The 15,543-nt window shown below is 28.7% G+C and overlaps 2 protein-coding genes across 2 annotated transcripts; one reads left to right on the forward strand and one right to left on the reverse strand.

The window, feature by feature from the left end:
- Window positions 1-2,120: 2,120 nt before the first annotated feature.
- On the forward strand, window positions 2,121-9,045 carry LOC111619116 (collagen alpha-1(V) chain-like). Its single transcript, XM_023360779.1, has 11 exons — window positions 2,121-2,508; window positions 5,067-5,258; window positions 5,887-6,091; window positions 7,311-7,473; window positions 7,560-7,781; window positions 7,952-8,011; window positions 8,085-8,147; window positions 8,229-8,303; window positions 8,386-8,457; window positions 8,542-8,598; window positions 9,034-9,045. The coding sequence occupies exons 1-11, from the start codon at window positions 2,373-2,375 to the stop codon at window positions 9,043-9,045; spliced, it is 1,257 nt and encodes a 418-aa protein (XP_023216547.1). The 5' UTR covers window positions 2,121-2,372.
- Window positions 9,046-10,104: 1,059 nt separating this feature from the next.
- LOC111619117 lies at window positions 10,105-13,806 on the reverse strand. Its single transcript, XM_023360781.1, has 4 exons — window positions 13,797-13,806; window positions 10,860-11,681; window positions 10,518-10,751; window positions 10,105-10,157 (listed from the first exon to the last, which is right to left on the reverse strand). Exons 1-4 carry the CDS (start codon window positions 13,804-13,806, stop codon window positions 10,105-10,107), a joined length of 1,119 nt encoding a protein of 372 aa, XP_023216549.1.
- Between the last annotated feature and the right edge of the window lie 1,737 nt (window positions 13,807-15,543).

Here is a 15,543-nt window from a genome sequence, read left to right on the forward strand (position 1 = left end):
AAAAGTTAAATAAAATTTTTATAAAAAAAAGTAATTATAATTTATCAAAATAATTAAAACTATTTTTAAATAATATATTTAAATTACTTACGGAAGAATAAAATTAAATAATTTTAATCAATTAAAAAGAAAAAAAATGTCGTCATTTTATTTTTAATTAAAAAAAATAAAATAAAATTTCTTGACAGATTTTTAAAAAATTTAATGAATATAAATTCTAGGGAAAATATCTGTTAATATTTAGGCCAGGGACCTTCATTTAAAGAAGAAATTATTACCGAAACTTTTCAGGGCCAAATTACTTTCGCTTGATGTGGGTACATTTCCGTTCACTTAAGACAAACGTTAAACAGATGTGTTAAATCGAAAATTCTCACCCCTAACTCAATTATTTTTATCTTTTAACAAATAAATTTATATTAAAAAAACTACTAAATTATTTAAAAATAAAACAAAATGTCTATGAAAATCGGGAGCATCGATTAGAGGAAACGTGGACAGGAGCACTAAAAATTATTATTAAAAATAAAAGAAAATAAAGTAAACGAGAAAAAAAAATTGGTTTTAAATTAAAGAAAAATATTTGAATTAATGTATATGTAGAAAAATGTATGAATTAGTAATGAATGTAGAAAAAGCACGTGTGTATGAGCATGAATGGTATAAAAAGCATATGAATGTGAGCATGAATAATGAAAAGGTGCATTAATTGTAGAAACTTTGTACGAATAAACGTAAGAATTGTAGAAAGGATAAATATAAAACATTTTAAAAATAGAGAAATAGGTATATAAATGATTGAAAAATATGTAATTATATGTATATATAAACGCGAGAATACACTGTAGATATAACATACAAATCTGTGCACAAAATGTGGGAAAATAAATGAATATCTATGTAAATTAGTGAAAAATAAAATTATAGGAAAAATGTAGTAAAACGTACGTGAATACGCGTATAAATTACATATTAAAACAACGAAGATAGACACAAATATAAATTATGAATAATTATATATTGTATTCTGTTATAATAATATATAATATATTAAATTCTACCAAACTGGCAGAATTTGTAGAAAAAAATACGTGAATAAATGTGCAAATTGTTAAAATAATTGTTCTATAAATAATAGAAAAAAAAGAAAAAACGAAAATAAATAATTTTTCGTTGAACGTATTGAACAAAAGCTTGTTTAAAAAGTACAAGAATATGAACACGAGTTTTATAGAAAATACACATAAATAGTTTTATAAATTATAGGAAAAAATCTATACAAAATATGAAATAGCCAAAATTAACTATATAGAGTATGTATAAAAGCATATCAATTATATATAAAATATTATTCAGTAAAAAAGTCGATTAAAATAAAAATAAACCCCATAATATATCAATCGTTTAATCATTTGCGAATGTCTTCGGGTTTAAATACCCTGTTTAAACCCCTTCATTACACTTAATTACGTTTGCAAACGAAGAATGTGAATACATGCACATAGTAACTATAAAGTTACCCATTTGATTACGATCTCATTCTTTTTTTAAAGTACGAACGATAAAAATTAATCGAGAAGAGTCGGGGCGAGTGTCAAACGTGCATAGGGGATGAATAATAGGAGGATGGAGGTCGAAGGTCATCGTGCAGAGATCATATGCGGAAGCGATCGGCTTACATCTGGGAAATAATCTTGTATCTTCTCCAAGATGGTGGTTAAAAGTAAAATAAACGTAAAGAAGATCCCAATGGGTCAATGACAGGTCTCATTAAGGTTAACTTACATTTTTCCCACACTTAACAGTTCAAGTTCTTTAGCCCGGTTGAATATTAGGAGTGACTGTAATGGAGATTATGAAATAAAAAAATTTCGACAATTTTTTTAAGTTCCTGTTTCTCTACTGTCGGTGCCTATTGAGTTTTATGTTAAGGCTTTAATTATTTATTTAATGAAGTGTATAAATAGAGGTTCTCCCTTCTCCTCTGGAGGTAAAAGTTATGCTTCATTTTTTCTTCTAAACTGGGGGGAGGAAAGATTTTTTAATGATCTCAGGTAGGTGTATTTTACCCTTCTAGAAATAGGTGACGTCATTTTTGTAAACAAACAACAAAGAAGTGGGGGAGAACGCAGCTGTCGTCTCGTTTATTAGGCAATGTCGTTGGACCATCCTTGTCCTTCGCACGGCAAACACTCACATTCGTAAAGACCCATTTTTGGCGTGGGTGGAAAAATTTGTTTTCTCTACAGTCGAAGTGGCTGCTTATGGCATCGAGTACGAACTGCAAACTGGATTGCTGAGAAGTTGGACGTTTTGCTTTCAATAATAATATATTCATGGATCAATGAAACAGTATATATTTTAATACCTCAATGGATCTGTGTATATTTTGGAAAACAAGAGGTTCTTCTCTGAAACGGTTGCGGTGGAGGATAAGGAGAGAATGTCTTCTTCTAATATTCTTCGTTGCTCATGTCTTTGTTCCAGTTTCTAGTATCTTGCCATCAGGTTAGATTTTATATATACATATTTTTCTTATTAAAATTATAACGTATTAATTTATATTAAAATAATTATGACGCTTTTTATGAATTTCTTAGCAGTGTTGTATGCATCTTAACTGAGAGCCACGTTCTACTTATTGCTAATAAGTTGTTTTTATCTCGATTTTTCGCGTTTTATATGAAATTTTTCGAATAAAAATGATGAATAATTATTTATAAAATTGTATATTCTATGTTTTATGCTCGATTATTAATTTTTTTACTCTGAAATCCAATTTAAGAGAGATAAACAACGATTCAAATTAATGTAAATCTTACAGTATACAAAGATGTTTTAGGTTCATATACAGTATATAGAAGAGTAAAAATAGAATTCCAGTGCTGTAAAGTGGGTTTTTGAATACAGCACTTCTCAGTTTTTTACTTTAGCTACAGAGTATCTCGTTAAAAACGCGAAAAATTTATTTAATTATAAAAAAAACATCAATCGTAGGAGTGCGATTCTATCGATATCCTTTCCAATGAACAGGAAACACCACGTGTGCGACATGTAACAGTTGACAAGGTTATGTATCATTGACATGTTAACGAACAACTGACTTTTCTTTCATGAAATACCACATGCTCCATTTATGAGAACAAATTATACCAAATCCATCAACAATTACAGACACCGCGTCATCGTTATCGATAATATATATTAAGTGGCCTATTTTATCCAACTCTTTTTCAAAAGCAATGATTCAATTATCAACCATAGAAATTCTTTCAAACTTTTGGAACGGATGCTCTTGGAGCATCTCTTGAAGCATTCTCCAAAAGATAATTCTGTTGGAACATTTTAAATTCCCATTTGAAAAAAAAAAAAAAAGAATTATCAGTTTTTCTTTTTAAAATTAAACGGTAACAAGACAATGAGTCCAATTTTGGCTTAAAATTTGGCCGTACTTTTAGTCATTCTTGCGAACTTCAGCTTCAAATGAATTTCAAACTGAAACTCGTGTATCGAGGGCGTAGCTAGACCAACTGTAGTAAGGGTGGTTCTAGCTAATTGTGGGATGGCTTTACCGGAATCTATAAGTTATGGAGTGCACCAGGGAAAGAGAGGATTGATTATTTATACTTTCTAAATAAATATATAAACAGAATTTCGTCATTTCGAACAGAGATGACTCAAAAGTTTCTAGGTATGGCTGAGCCATCCCTTGCCTTCTCAAGCTACGTAGGTGGACCCAGACCTGATGAGAGGGGAAAGACATTACCGTAACAACGGGACCTGGACCCTTATAGGGGAAAGGAGAGCCAGTTTTTTCAGTAAATTTCAAATAAACAGCGGGGGTTCCTTTATTTTGATGTTAAGACTAAATAATTACTAAGCAATTTAGCAGGAGACAAACCGCCATATTTTGTTAAATATAATAATTATAAGTGAAATTAATTTTAGAATATTCTGGCAGACTGGTACTCGAACCCGCAAGCTGCTTACGCTATCCGAACCTTTGTCCGATCTTCTCTTTCAGACTAAATAATTTAGATATAATCATATCGGTCGCTCACATTTATATCATCGTTATTAATTACAACTATTATTCAGCCTTAATAGCCCGATAAAGGAATCAGGCTGTTCGTTTTATATTTGAAATAATTATTGGGTTAGTTATACATATTATTCAAGTAAATTTCTTTGTTTCTTTGCAAGGACATCGTTGTGGTGTATGAAGGAGGGAATGTGGAAATATCTCTCCAAAACAAAAAAGTTATATCCCGAGAGGCGAATCCAGGGTGGCGATGGCCCTCCTGAGATTTTTTATTGCCAATAGGTGTTTCGTTATATTTTTAAAATAACGTTTATATTTTAATATTTAAAAATCAATTTGTTGCATTTTTATGTTGAAACTTTTCTGCAGTTTATTTTAAAATAATTACTAAAACAATAAAATTTTTGTATGTTATTTTTTTATGCGAAACTCCAGTGGCTCTTGAAGTTCCACTGGAATAAATTCCAGTGAAGTTCAAAGATGGAATTGATGCGAATATAACAATTAAATTAGTCCTGAATTAATCTAATCTTTGATCATTTATATCGCTTATATTATTTATAACAATATTGTAAGAGCAACCTGTAAAATATTAATTTATTAACAATCTTTGGCACAGAAAGGGTTGATCTATTTATTACACTTGCTTAAAAACACTCGTCACTTTAAAAAATATTGATTTTATACTACTTTTGTCCATGTAATATAATGCAAAATCCTTACTAATCTTCTTAAGTAATGAAGTAATGGTGTAGGATAAGGAAGAACTTTTTCTTCCTACACCATCACTTTCATTCCTTTGCTCGAAGTTTCTGTTTTTACAGGCATATATCTTTAAAATTAATAAAAATAAAAGGATTTTAAAACTTTTAACATGTATTTTTTAGGAAAATTAATTATGCAGAAGCATTCTTCCAAATTCAATTGTGGTTTTTATCATATTTTAAGGTTTAAGAATCAAGCAATTATTTGAAACTAATTATTTCTTCGCTCATTGAAGAAAGGCATTCCTATTCTTTTGCAGGTTCTGCCGATTTAATGAAAATCGCTGCCGAAAATCCCGATGCTACAGGAATAAAGAAGACAACAGGATTTTGTGAAAAACGTGCTATCAAGAAAGATTCTGCAGGAAAAGTTGTGTATGGTGGATCGGACGTAGCCTATAGTATAGCTGAATCATCTGTACTTACATTCACCACCCAACAAGCATTTTCGAGTAAGATTATTTCTATTTATATTCACAGTTTTCGTATAAAAATCAGTCTTACGAGTGGAAATGATACGTTAGCAATTTTTCGGACTTTGAACAATGTTATCATCCAAGGATCTTGGAATATTCTTCCTTCTTTAGTATCATTCGGACTGATTATATTTCAACAGGAAAAAATAACCGGATATTTAGAACAGTTGAGAATATGCTAATATTTACGAAGTGGATAATTTTGCACGACCAAACTGTACATCTGTTAACAATGTGCTTAGATATCTAATCTTAAAGATATGTGGGTCATATCCGCTATAAAAATTCTCCATATTTTTGAGCAATTTAATGTTAAAATTGCGGTTTTATCTGTTAAAGTTTTACGATTTAAATGAACGAATTGGGATATAAAAACTTGTTTGTGTTGTAGATTAAAGAAAATGAGTCCTTGACAGTTACAGTGGATGAAATTATTGTACAGAATGCAGAATAGCGGAACACATGGCCCCTCTTTACAGACGCTTAATTTAAAATTATCCAGGAATAATTAAAAAACCATGAATATTTATATAAAAACTTATTAAATAATATAATGGGGCATTGTTTATTAAGTTATCAAATGTTTAATTTGCTCCTTTAACAGGTGGTTTTCCTAGAGATTTTTCTATCCTGACAACGATTCGACCCGAACAAGGGGTAGAAGGCGATCTATTTACATTTTATAGTGGAGTTAGCCAAGAACAAATGGCCCTCAGAATTGGTGAAAATGTCACATTTTCTTGTAGGAACAAAGTCGACAAACCAACCTTAGCAGAAGTCACATTTGAAGCAGAAGTTAATGATGGAAAGTAAGTAAATCAGTGGGAAAGTATACATATTTTTTTTCCTGTTTTTTTTAAAGTGGATGTCAGCGAAAATATTAAGGAAAAAAATTTCAGTTAAAAAGATTAATAATGTATTTTTATCTGGTTGCACAGTAGAGGATCCGGGAGGTACACTAGATGGAATTAATGACTGCTGTCAAATGACTGCACTTGCTAGCCCATATTATAAAGATAATAACCAGATGTCGTCGGAATGTCTTATGTTGAGAACTTTATGTAAACATATGGAACTGTAACCATTCATAAAAGAAGAGAAAAATTGCGAGAAACGTCTTTCGTACATAAATTAGTGATGGGGACGTTTCTCAGTAAGCAGAAAATAAAGTTTTCATATACTTTTTCTCACTTTATTTTTTTTCTTAAACTTGGTATTTACAAAAAAAGGCAACAGTTTAAACATTATACATCTTCACACACACACACACACACACACACACATATATATATATTAAAATTAAAGTGGAATAAACACTTAAGAACGTCCTTTGATGATGATCGATCATGACATTTGGAAATTTGATCGATCTTTGTCTCTTCAAAAAAAACCTTTTTTTTTTGACAATTTTAATAAGACGAATTACTCTAGACCACCCATATTATTTATTCTTTACTTAAATCAGTTTACTTAAATTACAAATAAATTGATAAAAATCTAAAACTGAAGATTTTTAAGTAAATTAATCATTTTTTTAAATCATGTTAACACAGATATAGAATAAGTTTCCTGTTAATCAAAGTAATTAACATTGATCTAGGGTGTATCTAATATATTTGGTTTTTTTCTGCTTCATCTTTGAATGGCAGTGTTTTTTATATAGTAAAGAATCATTAATCAAATGTAGCCTTGAAAGATTTTCTACCATCTGTAATTTCTTTCAATTTATATTTCTAACAAGAATTCATTTTTTTAAAATTTTTTTCCTTTTAAGAATAAGACATGCTTATCAGAATATAAAACTGTTTCGAATGAATTAAATGATCAAAAACAACTATTTTTTTTAATACAGGGTGGTCCAAAAATCAGTTACTGAGACTAAATTACTGTCTTATTTGAATATTTCATTACTTATGAACTTTAACTTTGCTGATTTGCTTATAAAAAGACAGTAATCTGAATTTTGGGCCACCCTTTCTGTTATATTATAAACAATGATATTAATGGAAATTAACTTACTTATGCCAGGTGGCATAGGTTAGGTTTGAGTGTGAAAGGTGATTCTGTGACTATGATATGTGATTGCCAACAACCGCAAAATGCTATGTTACAAAGGGATGAAGAAGTGTATATAGATGCTACAGGATATGTATTAATTGGTCAGAAACTTTTTGGGAAAGAAAATTATGAGGTAAATGGTAAAAATTTAAATAAAGATGACAGATAAATTTTTTTGCTTCATAATTTATTAAACTAAATTTTTATTTAAAACTGTAGGGAGATATTCAGCAACTGCAAATCATTCCAACACCTGAAGCGGCTTACGAACAGTGTACGGAATATATGCCAAACTGTGATGTTCCTTTGCCTTATGCAACAGGTCCTCCTGAAGATACTGTCTTTCCAATTTTTCCAGAACCTGTGACTGGAGATCCTCCAATAACAGATAGAGATGATAATGGAATTTATCCTGATGGCAATTCTTATTATAATAATACAGTGAGTTAATATATTTATCACATGACAATAGATAATGAAGTGAATGTTATGTGTTTGATTTATGTTAAATCAATGGTGTACAGATATATCAGATGTATAAATTAATATTTTAATATGTAAAATCATATTTTTGTTTATATAACTGAATAAAAATTCTGTTATACTTACAGGATAGTAGTCTATCTGGTGAAGGTCCACTACCTCCAGGTTATCATTATTATTATATTCAGGTAATTTTAATTTTATTATGATAACCTTGTCTCAATACAAAAACAATACAAACAAGATTTTTCTCTCTTTAAGGGTCCTGCTGGACCTCGAGGTTACCAAGGTCCACCTGGTCCACCTGGTCCTAAAGGTGAAAAGGTAAATATTATTAAAAATTATACATAGCTATAATAATGCTATTCTATCTTATGTGATTTTAATTGCATTTTTTTCTTGTAGGGAGATGATGGAAGAGATGGTCTTTCTGGTACAGATGGACCTCCAGGACCTCCTGGTCACATATTCATGATTCCTGTAGGTTAAAATTTCTTGTTATTATTTTTAGAATTGATAAAAATATTTTAAAATAGTAATTTAGTCTTTTGTTTTATAATAGATTCAACCACAAGGTGATTCTAAAGGACCAGATAGCACAGAGGGTTTAAGACAGATGTTAAGTCAGCATATGGTAAATTATTTTATTTTATACTTGAGAATAAAAAACTATCAAAGAAGAATACAAATTTAAAATTCATAGTAATTTAATTTTTAGTTAGCAATGAGAGGACCACCAGGACCAATGGGCTTAACTGGTTTGTCTGGTCCAGTGGTATGTATATGTTTTTTAATTTTGATTACTAAATATTAAAATTTTTTGTTTAAATTATTGTTTATACTTTCAAAACTATTCAAACTCAAGAAGGTTGATGAAAATGAGAATTTTATTATAAATTATTTTTGGATTAGTAAACTCAAAAATAATGCATTTGTTTCAGATAAAATTGGATAAAACATAAAAAGTAGAAATAGAAAAAACAAAAAAATTAGGTAGTAATTGAACACTTTAAACAAAATTAACTCTACTATTAAACAAAATCTTTATTAACTACATTTTTTTAGAGTTTACCTCACTTATTATTCCAATTTGCCAAGCATTTTTGGCTTAGCATAATCTATCTTTAAGTTCATTTCATCTTTAACATCAAAAGATGAACTGAACAATTTGTGTCAAAAGAATGTATGATTAAGTATCTCTTTATTACAGCCAGCTATGTAGACAGGGAGGGGCTCGTGGAGCTCTCCTCTCTGAATTTTAATAGAAGCCTACTGCCAGTAGCAAAATGACTGAGGCAGTTAGCTTCAGCCTTCTTCTGTCAACTATTAAATTTGAGAAATAAGCTTACCAAAAGAAAATTTTGGCTATAGGCCTGAATACAAACTGTTTTTGATAGTTTTTGCATGTAAAATCATATTTTTAAATATTCATAAAGATTGAAAAGCTCTAGGAAAAATGACTTAAACTGTGGAAACAGAAGGATGTGGAGGTGGTTTTTTTTGGGATACAGTACACACCAAATGAACAATCTGCAAAAGAGAATATCTCCAAGGGAGCCATTTCATGGGAAACTGACCCCTATTTAGGAGTAAGACACATGAAGAATACTAGGGTAACTCTATGTGAACCCACTATTGTTCAGTGGTTTTATCCATTCAGCCACATGTAGGCCATTATGGAAATGGGCTGATGTCATAATGGTATATTGAGAGTATAATTTTTGGTGTGTCTGGCTTAATATAAGTGATGTTCCAATTGTTCTGACAGTGTGATTAGAATTAGAACAATTAGAATTAATAATAAATTGATCTGGAATAAATATTGTAAGTTATTTCTTAACCCTGCGTAAAGCGCGCCAAAGATTCACGCACAGTTGTGCGCGCGGGGTGCTATATAACCCTCGTGTTCAAAATTCAATTTTTCAAAACTCATAGTTTTTTTCGCGATTTTTTCATTTTGGATGTTTGTGGGCATGTGTTTTTGATGTANTTGGCATGCACTACCAACTACTTGGAGCCATAAGTGAGAGTTGGGTCCTCATGGGGAACAGTCTACGGTGTCCACTTTTTCAGTGTGGCTGACACTTTCAAAAGTTACTACCCCTCTAAGAACCCCATACACCCCACAATTAACAATTAGCAAACAATTAATCATTACATCTCTATCTATGACTGTGTGATTTGGTTGATAACTGCTTTATTTAAATCATTTGACTTACTTGAATATGGAAAGCTTTTCAGAAAGTTTTATAAGAATATTGTGTTTGCAAAGACAAAGATTTCAATTTGAAAATATTTGTGCTCTGATACTACTTAGTAGGATTTTACAAATATCTGAAATATGGATTAATCATTTATCGAAAAAATTTAAATGTTATTATTATAAATATCTATGAGTTATGTTTTAAAAAATTATATTATCTAAATATAACTTATAAACTACCTGATTATCATCATCATCATAATTGGAAAATATTTCATCACTCAAATGTTCAATATCAACTTTCTCAACTTGTCCTTCATTGGAAGACACAGAAGTCTTTGTATTTACATTGACATCACCTGTTTTTAATTTACTTCCTTTCTTTTTACTAGTCTTTTTATTTTTCTTATGTTTTTCCTTATGCCTCGTATCGTCTTTTTGTGATTTATTTTTCTTTTTGTGTTTCTTGTCTTTCTTCTTCTTTTTTGTACTTTTGGAACTACTGGTAGCTACCGCAGTATCAGCTTCCAAACTTGCTTCATTTGTAGCACTTTCTCTTATAATATCTAAATTTTCAGAATTTGGCCAAACTTCTTTATTAATTGCAGTCAGTTGTAAATCAGTTTTTACATTTTCTTTATTTAAATTAGAACAATCAAATTCAAACAACATATCATCAGATTTTTCCTTGTTCTTGTGCTTTTTCTTTTTCTTCTTTTCATTGCCTTCAACAGCATCATTATTTACATTTTTTAAATTTTCACTTTCAAAATTTTGTATTTTATTTTTATTTTCTCCATTGTCTTTTTTCTTCTTTTTAGATTTTTTAGCACCAGTTATTTCTATGACTGTATTTTCTGAATTTTGCTCTCTCATTTCATTCAAATTTGTTTCAATGTTTTTATTACTTTCCATAGTTTTTGATACAGAATCACTAATTTCACCTTTTCTTCCAGCCAAATCACTAGTAGTCAATACATCTTTATTTTTATGCTTCTTTTTCTTTTTTGATTTTGTCAAATTTCCTTCTATTGCCGAACCTTTGACTGTATTGTTTACTTCGCTAACATCTTTCGCACCATCACTTAAATCACCCATTTCCTGTTTCTTACATGATTTTGCTGGACTCAAATTTAAAATCGAACTGTCAATTATACTGTTTATATCGCCAATATCTTTCACACTTTCAACAGTTTTATCCGTCTTTTTTCTCTTTGATTTTGTCGGACTAGTTTTTGTAGATGAAGTCATTTCTAAGGTACTAACTTCACTGTTGTACTTTACATTTTCAATCACACTAACACCTACATCTTGTTCTAATTTTGTACTTGTGTCTGGAAGATTTTTCTCTTCATCACTGTCCTTGGCATTTTCAACTAAATTATCTTTATTTCTTTTCTTTGATTTTGATGGAGTTATTCTCGAAGTTGAATCGTGTAACTGATTATTTACATCATCTTCAACCCAGTGTTCTACATGTTTTCTTTTCTTTGATTTTTTTGGGCTAACTTCTGCAGAAGAATTTCCCCTTATCTCATTATCCTTTATAATTTCAGTAGAATTAGTAATTTTTTGATTATTTATATCATGATCTTTAACTGATTCAATGTACACTTGCTCTTCATAAACTGAATTTTCTTTGGTTTCCTTAAGTCCTTCTTGTAATATATCTTTATTTTTTTCGTGCTTTCTCTTCTTTTCCTTCTTCTTTTTCTTCTTCTGATTAGCTACTTCTTCCATATCTTATAAACATTCCAATCAATACATACACATAGAAATTTAAAAAATTAAAATTTAATTTTACTGTCGTAAATACTTCATTATCGTATTATAATAAAATCATTTAAAAAATGTCTCTTTAAAGAATAAAACTTAATCTTTTCCATTAAAAATCGACATTTACTGTTCATTTCCCGCAAAATAACACGATTTGAAACTAACGATTTTCTTTTCAGTGCTGCCAGGCAAAACAAATAGCCCAAATTCCGCCTGAAAGTTTTTTTAAAATTAAATTTTGATTAATTTGTAGTTTTTGCACCATAATATTACGTATGAAATAATTCTCGAAATATTTATAGTAAAATCATGCAAAAAATATAATAATAAACTGATTTCAAACTTGAAAGCAAATTGTAATTAATTATAGTATAATTACTGTATATAAAATGTGTAAAGAGTCTATTCACGATCGTTTATGAAGATTAGTTTTTATGTTTTGAATAAATAAACACTATTGCAATTTGTTTTTGACAATATTTCAAATTTGATTTTATCGGATATATATATATTTTTTTACTTTTAATTTCCTGAAAATTAGGAACTGAAGCAATTATGCGTGTTCAAACAAGTATAAGATATAAAGAAGATCCTTTAATGCATCTAAAGCATTTATATTGATCCAGTCTACTTTTCCTTTATGAGACTTCATCAATGAATATTCAAAAATTGTTGACAAATTCTAGTAGAAATCAATTTAAAAAGAATAACGATCCTGCATCAATTCTATTTTTAACTATCCACAGGAATAAATTTGCATTTCTTGTAAACAATATTCTGTCTTTGAATCGTGTTAGCTTCTAAAAGTCTTCTAGTGCTCTTAAAATTTCTTTTAAACTCTTCAATAGTCTTGAATTAACTAAATTAATTTCTAAATTATATATAAGTTCTATATAGAGGAGACAATCCTCTACAACTCTTCAATGTTAAGGTATTGATAGCCTTTCTCTAAAGCTAACAAAACTTCAATAAAGCTAGTGGTGCGTAAAAATCAAGTATAACTCTCGAATTACTACAGTTATATATCTATGAATGGAACAAAATAAACATTAATAAATAATAAAACATCCTTCAAACATAAAAATTAAAATGAATTTATATAAAAATTAGTCACTTTTTATACGTATATTGTACAAGATTTTAAGACATTAATTAATTAAAATAATATAATTTTTACTTCAAATTTTAAATATAATTTTGTTGGACTGCAATTTGAAAAAAATGGCAGATCTGTAAATTTCCACTGTTGTCTGTCTGTCCGTCCTTAATCTCGAGAATGGTGTTTGATAGATGAAAGTTAAAACCAGATTTAGAAAGCTTAGGAGTAGTAGGCCCTGATTAACTATACAGAAGCATCCGGTCAAGACCGGACGTCACGTGATTTCAATTCGAACATTTTCCCCAGAACGGAGTTACATGGATGACCGTCGTGGGTCTGTTATGAGGAAAAGTATGATTTACAGGGGCAAGACGTTAATAATTTCAGATCGAGAGCATTGTGACTATGTCACAATAATTTTTCCTCGTTAAGTTATAAAAAAATGTTATGTAAATACTTTAAAATTTATTTAAAAGTAATTCTTTTTCTTACGGTGTTAAACATTTTAATATAATAACTCAATGAAAAAACATTTTACAAAAATTATAGATATAAATATAATATTTGGAGAGATTTTTACTTATAAAAAAATACTTAAGGGCAAATAATTGTTGAGTGTAGCAACATAACTTAAAATGGATCTAAAAATTCATTTGGTATCACTCAAGTATTCCACTCGACTTTTCTCAATACGCTCCATCTTATCACATCTGTAGCAAAATTAATTACAATGCCACAGGGAGTTAACGAGACTAAATCTCTCACTCGAGAAGTTATTCTTCCAATCACAATTACACACATAAAGAATGAAGCTCATTACAAACTTGATGGTTAGCTAGTTAAGAAGGCAAAAGCACTTGAATAAGAATATAACATGACAAATTTCCCTACTTACTTTCGGACATATTACTTTACGGTACAAGGAACTACTTAGAAAGTTTGGACAATTAGAGGGAAAATAATTAAGCAAGAAAAGAAGAAGTAAAAAAAAGAAAGAAAAAAAAAGAAAAAAAAAAGGTAGATTCATCTATCTAAGTTGGTGAAATTCATCAGCAAGGTTAGGAAGAAAGAGATGATGCAAGCAAGGACAAGCCGGAAGATAGCTTGACAAGGAAAAGGGTGATTTGTTGAAGAGACAAAACGCCTGCTACTTTGCCAATTGATTGGGGGCAATAGCAAAGAGTAGAGAAGATTCTTTAGTGGTTAGCTACTACTATCTTGCTATTTCTATTGTTTGAGAAATACCACGCTCGTAAAGTGAAAAGCATCTCGTTAAGTTTTCAGATAAAAGTCATATAAAATATTACTATAAGTAAGAAAAAATATTTATAATAAAATTCGTGAAATTTCAACAAAGAAATTTTTCTTAGTTACTGAAAAATAAGTATAAATTTAACTCTTAATAAGAAAAAAAAAATGTAATTAAAATTAACAAAAGTATTTGTACTTAAAGGCTTAAATTAACTTAAACTTATTATAATTTAAAGAAATTTTTATACTTTACAAAGTTATTTAACTTCTAAAAATTGCAAAGATAAATTTTTTAATTTTCTTTTTTCTTTTTCTTTTCTTCCAACGAAGAACGTTTATCTTTGTTGGTACTTAAGTACAAAATTAATTTACACTTTCCTCAATTTTAATTAGTAAGAAAATTATAATTTAATTATAAATTTTTTCTATATTTTTATTTATATATATGTAAAAAAAAAATGTAATTTCAAAGCCTTTTAATTTAAATATAAAGAAAAATCTAAAACTAATTCTCAATTAATGCACTTCATACAAAGACACATAATAAAAATTATAAAATAAATTCTTACTCGATTATCTGGGATTAGAAACTATAAAATTCTATGAATAAATTTTTGTTAAGTATTTTTTTTATTTAAACTTTATTCTGATTCATTTATTTATTGAATATATTTAATACTAATAAAAAAAAATAATAATAATAAAGCGTAAGAGAATTCATTAAATGAAACAAGAGCGAGAAAATTATTTATTTGAAACAAAATGACAGCAAGATAATATTATTAAAGATGTAAAGTTGTAAAGAAACTTCTTCAAATTATTCATTATTCTAAAAAAAAAAAATAGGAAATTTTAAACTTTAATTTATGTTATGAATAATAATTTAAAAAAAAAATTATTTAAATTAAGTTTTCTATATAGACAAGGGGTGGTCCAAAAGTCAGTTAATCATAATAAAGATTAAGGTTCTGTCTGGTTCAAACACTTTATTGCTTGTAAACTTTACAAAAATTGTGTGAAATCTTTCTTCTGCAAAACACAAATTACATGCTTTGGCACTCATAAATTGTTAATTTCCTTGAGAAAATTACTTAGATGCTAGCAAATACCACAGTTAAATAATGGTGGGACATTCTGTCTTATATACATATAGACAAACAGATGATAGACAGATATATATATGTACATATAGACAGAGTGGCCCTATATATTCCTATATATATATATATTCTTATTATACTTGGGCAACTTAATTGTTGGTTTCCTTGCAAAAATTTACTTAGATACCAGCAAAACACATAGTATTTAAGTGATTTTTTTCAAGAAAATCAACAATTAAGTAGCTCATGTATAATAAGAAGAATATATATATATATATATATTTATTATTT

This window comes from Centruroides sculpturatus, unplaced genomic scaffold (genome assembly GCF_000671375.1).
Source record: "Centruroides sculpturatus isolate CEXI.00-Female unplaced genomic scaffold, Cexi_2.0 scaffold87, whole genome shotgun sequence".
In the NCBI taxonomy this organism is placed as follows: domain Eukaryota; kingdom Metazoa; phylum Arthropoda; class Arachnida; order Scorpiones; family Buthidae; genus Centruroides; species Centruroides sculpturatus.